This window comes from Octodon degus, unplaced genomic scaffold (assembly GCF_000260255.1).
Source record: "Octodon degus isolate 3935 unplaced genomic scaffold, OctDeg1.0 scaffold00052, whole genome shotgun sequence".
Classification (NCBI taxonomy): Eukaryota; Metazoa; Chordata; class Mammalia; order Rodentia; family Octodontidae; genus Octodon; species Octodon degus.
In genome coordinates, this window is record NW_004524628.1 from 995062 (window position 1) to 999492 (window position 4431).

The 4431-nt window shown below is 44.8% G+C and overlaps 1 protein-coding gene across 1 annotated transcript in view; it reads right to left on the reverse strand.

Moving 5' to 3' along the window:
* Nucleotides 1–1489: 1489 nt before the first annotated feature.
* Nucleotides 1490–4431, reverse strand: part of LOC101591777 (interleukin-36 beta-like) — a 37030-nt gene continuing 34088 nt past the window's right edge. Inside the window, exon 6 of the mRNA XM_012515155.2 lies at nt 1490–1520. Within this exon, the coding sequence (XP_012370609.2) occupies nt 1490–1520 (31 nt within the window). The remainder of the gene's footprint in view (nt 1521–4431) is intronic.

Sequence of the window (4431 nt, forward strand, 5' to 3'; positions counted from 1 at the left end):
TCACTACCACCATCATCAACCTCACTGTCACCACCACGATCACCACCAGTCATCAGTTTCACCATCACCACCACCATGTTCACCACCACAATCATCAACATCACCATCACCATCACCATCACCATCACCATCACCATCACCATCACTACAAGCATCATCACCAAGCATCATCACTGTCACCACCACAATCACCACCACAATCATCACAACAGCATTTTCATGACCTTGAGAAATCTGCTTCATCTTTTTGGCCCAGTGATTCATCCCATCTCATTTCTATTTCTCTATAAAGTGCACAGTAATGTCCTTGTCATTAGGTATTGTGAAGACTGGATGAGTTAGAGGCTGAGAAGGGCACAGCACAACTCCTGATCACCTATTCCCAGCCCTCGATTTTCTCCATCTCTCTTATACTTCTCCCAGGTGTGTGTATAAAGTGGACACTGAGAACACAAAATCTAAATCTGGATCTGGTTCTGAGACCAAGTGCTTGGGCAAGAATCCCAACATGACTTTTCTACCCAGAGTGGAAAACTCCCACAAGTGCCACTGTCAGCCTGGTCGAATGACCACAGCCTGTGGTGCAGGGTCTTCCACTTCCCATAAGACAGGTTAACTTTCACCCCACACTCACTGTTTCAAAGAAGCACAACTCTCACTTCATCTCACATCACATCAGTCCTATAAAGGAAGTGCTATTTTTTATTCTCATTTAACTGATGAGATAAATGAAGGCTAAAGAGATTAACTCATCCAAAGTCAGAAAACGAGTAAGAGATGGACCTGATATGGGTATACACTGGCAGGCCAATTCCACGCAGACCAACCCCACTCCCTGATGTGCAAAAGTGAACAGTGTCAGATTTATAGCTTCAAGCAATATGGGAATAGAGGTTCATTCTAGAGACCAGGGTATCTTCCTTTCAGGGGGCTGTTTGTGTGAAGCATCAATGGGCTGCCTGAAAAGAATGGAAACTTCAGGAAAGACATCAGCAACCAAACGCTGTGCCACAATACAGCACCATGCTACACACTCTGAGATGGGGTGACTTTAGGTGACCTAAAAGATCCATGAAGGTCTTGTCTGGCACAGAAGACATGGTGGTATTACACAGAAGAGCCTCCAGGCTCTGAGCAGAGCTAGACCTCCAATTACAACCGGATTTTTTCATCCATCCAGACACCCTTGCTTCATCCAGTGGCATCTTCCAGAGCCAAGGTAGAGTTGGGTGGAGGGTAAGATGGGGTGGGGGAGTAGGAAGTGGCCAGTTCTACAGGCTGGGATGGGGCGAGAATGTGTACAACCATGAAGCTCCCGTGTATGTCGCACCCACTGGCAGTTTCTCCTAACTGAGTCACCAAAGGCAGGGCTGGAGCCACTGGGAACCTCCTTACCTGAGATCCAGGTGAGGTTCCCCTGGAGCAGGTCCAGGTTGGTGCCTCAGAAGCCTACAGAGCCTGTGGACTCACCTCCTACAGACTGAGTAGCTTAGCCATTGCGGGAGGAGCAGGGCACAAAACTGGAAATTGCCAGAAATGAGCCTAAAGTGAAAGAGCAAAGCCAACATATCACACAGAGCGCTGGTTGGGCCCCATCTCCCCTGTCCTAGGCTGGCCCCTCCTGCCAACCCAGAGGGCCCACTCTGTGTGCCAGTCTCTGGCCACATAGGAAGGGTGCTTTCAGACAAGGGAAAGAGCAGGCCACCCTGGGATGTCCCACTTAGAAGCATCCTCAGGATCTATGTTCCATCAGTCCATCCACATCAGTTTCTATCTCTTTCCGCAAACTACCAGCTCTCAGTCCCAGTTTCTCTTGGTCCTGTCAAGGACAGGAGGCACTAAGAGGTGGAACTGTCTTCATCTAGGAGCTCCTCAAGAACAGAACCCCATTTTTTATCTTCTCTCTTTACTTTTTCTCTTCTCCTATTTTTTGGTAACTCACTTATATAGATGTCTTCACATTGGTCTTTTTTGATACTTTTTGATACTGTTGATGGAACCCCTTCAGACATGCTAAGTAGGGCAGCCTAGGTTGACCTTCATTGGCTTTCTCCATTGATTTTACAAGATGAAAGAAAGGAGATCTAACGTGGCTGACCAGAGGAGGAGTACTGTCAGAGATACTCAGAGAGGATTCACTGAGAAGGAAGGTATTCTGCAGTGGGGAGGGACTTTGACCCTGACCTAAAAAATTAATAGGCCAGACAATATGTAGAGAGCTCAAACTAAACGGCAGAACAGGTGGAAGGGGGAAGCCATACTGCCACAGCTGGTCTGACTACCCCATCCCAGCCCGACCCCCAACCCCACTCGTCTGGGCATATCCGTTTTGAGTATTGTGAAAGGGGGGGATGTGCTTCACCACCTCTCACTCCAGGCAGGGGAGCCTGCCCCTTCCCCTCACCCTGGCTGCAGGGAGATGAGCAGGCAGCTGGCACCTTCGTGTGATTCCACCCTGAGTCAGCCCAGATCATGAGCCCGCCCACCGGATCACTGGTGAGCACACCCAGCCCGCCTGGCCCCTGCCCTGCGCTTCTGCCTGCACACTGAGTCAGAGGTGACGCAGGCAGAGCCCGCCCTGCACGCGAGCTTGCGACAGGACTTGCCCAGTGTGCACGCACCGCGGGGTCTGCGTGTAGCCTGTAGCCTGAGACCAAGGCGAGAAGGGAACTGCGTAGACGACTGAGCTTTGCAGTCCTAAAAAATTACCCGTATGTTCTCTTGTTAAAATGCAGGAGCCAGATAGTTTTGACTTAGTTGTTGCTTGTGTTCCCTCTCTCTTCTTGTCTCCCTACTCATTTTCTTTAGCTTTAGCATCTGTGGCAACAGTATTTCTTCCTGTTTCCCTGTTTCTCCAAGTTCTTAAATATTTCCTTTCAAGTTTGCTTTTTCTCTGTATTTTACTCTCACACCTTCCCATCTTATTTCCTATTAAACTTCTGTCCCATTCTATCCTTTTCGCTTTTCCTTATTTCACCTGGCCTCTTGTCTTCTCCTTCCTTCCTTTCTTCCTTCCTTCCTTCCTTCCTTCCTTCCTTCCTTCCTTTCTTTCTTTCTCTTTCTTTCTTTCTTTCTTTCTTTCTTTCTTTCTTTCTTTCTTTCTTTCTTTCTTTCTTTTTTTTTTTTTGGCTGGACCCTGCACCTGCCTAAGCCCGCCTACACAGGCGTTTTAGACCGATGAGCTGTCTTGCCGGCCCTCTTCTCCATTTTCTAGGGGAAAAATAAATCATCAGGTTCTGACAACCTCACACCATTCTTAATCCATAATCATACCTCTTTGCTCCTCCTTCCCACTCCCACTGCCATAAATACGTTCTTAAAACCCTCAACATTTTATTCACTCTCACCGGTTCTCACACTATAGATACTGTGAGAGAATTTGTTCATGGGAAGGAAAAGATATAATGATGAAAAGGACAAAAGAAAGAAGGGGAAAAGATATATTGAGGTACATATGCAGGATAGTTTGGACAACTACACCACCCATTTCTGCTGGTCTTATATGAAAGGAGTAGTTAATGCTTAATATTGTTTTCCTTTTTTTTTTTTTTTTTGCTTTTTAATTTCTTATAACATTTTTGTTGCTGTTGTTTAGTTTCTTTTTTAAACCAGTTTTGTAGGTTTATATCCAGTAACCTAAACAACTAATCTAAAGGTAACATCATGTAAAACAGAAACCATGGTTGAATTCCTATTACTTTGTTTAATGAAATTCTGTATAATTTCCAATGCTTTTTGTTACTATTTTCTATTTTCTTAAAAACCCCTAATCATTAACCCTTTATTCTGATCATAAAAGAACTTTAACAGAATCTAACCTCAGACCTGAGTTTTTAACCTATTGTTATTTCCCCTACACATCTCTCCTCCTTCAGACTTACACTCCCCCCACCCTCCGTCTCTTTCTTTCCTTTCTCTTTACACATCACAGACTTGTCACCAATAGCAACACAGTAATTGGGATGAGCTGGGATCTCAGCATTGCTATAATTGGTATCTCTTGAATGACCCTTGTTGGCTATTTCTAAAATTTATGAATTTCTGTAATTTTTTATATGTAGTATTTCTGTGTGATGTCTTTCTATAGTCTTCATCTTTGGTAAATTTATCATTCATGTTTTTTGGGGGGTCTTTTGTTTCCTTGCTGTCCCATGTTGTGTGTGTGTGTCACACACACGCATGCGTGCATGAACTGAGATTAAAGGTCAAGTAGTGAGCTGGATTGCAGTTGACATGAAGACCTTTTTAGTTAGATTGTTCCTTCCAGCAATAGGTCATTACTTTATTTTCCAAAGATATTTTCCACCTATTTTTCACACCTGTGGCTCTAGCTACAGATGCTAGAACTAAAGAAAAAGAGTAGGGAGATAAGAAGAGAGAGAAAAATTAAACAGCAACTAAAGCAAAACAATAGAAGGGGCCAGCCAAATA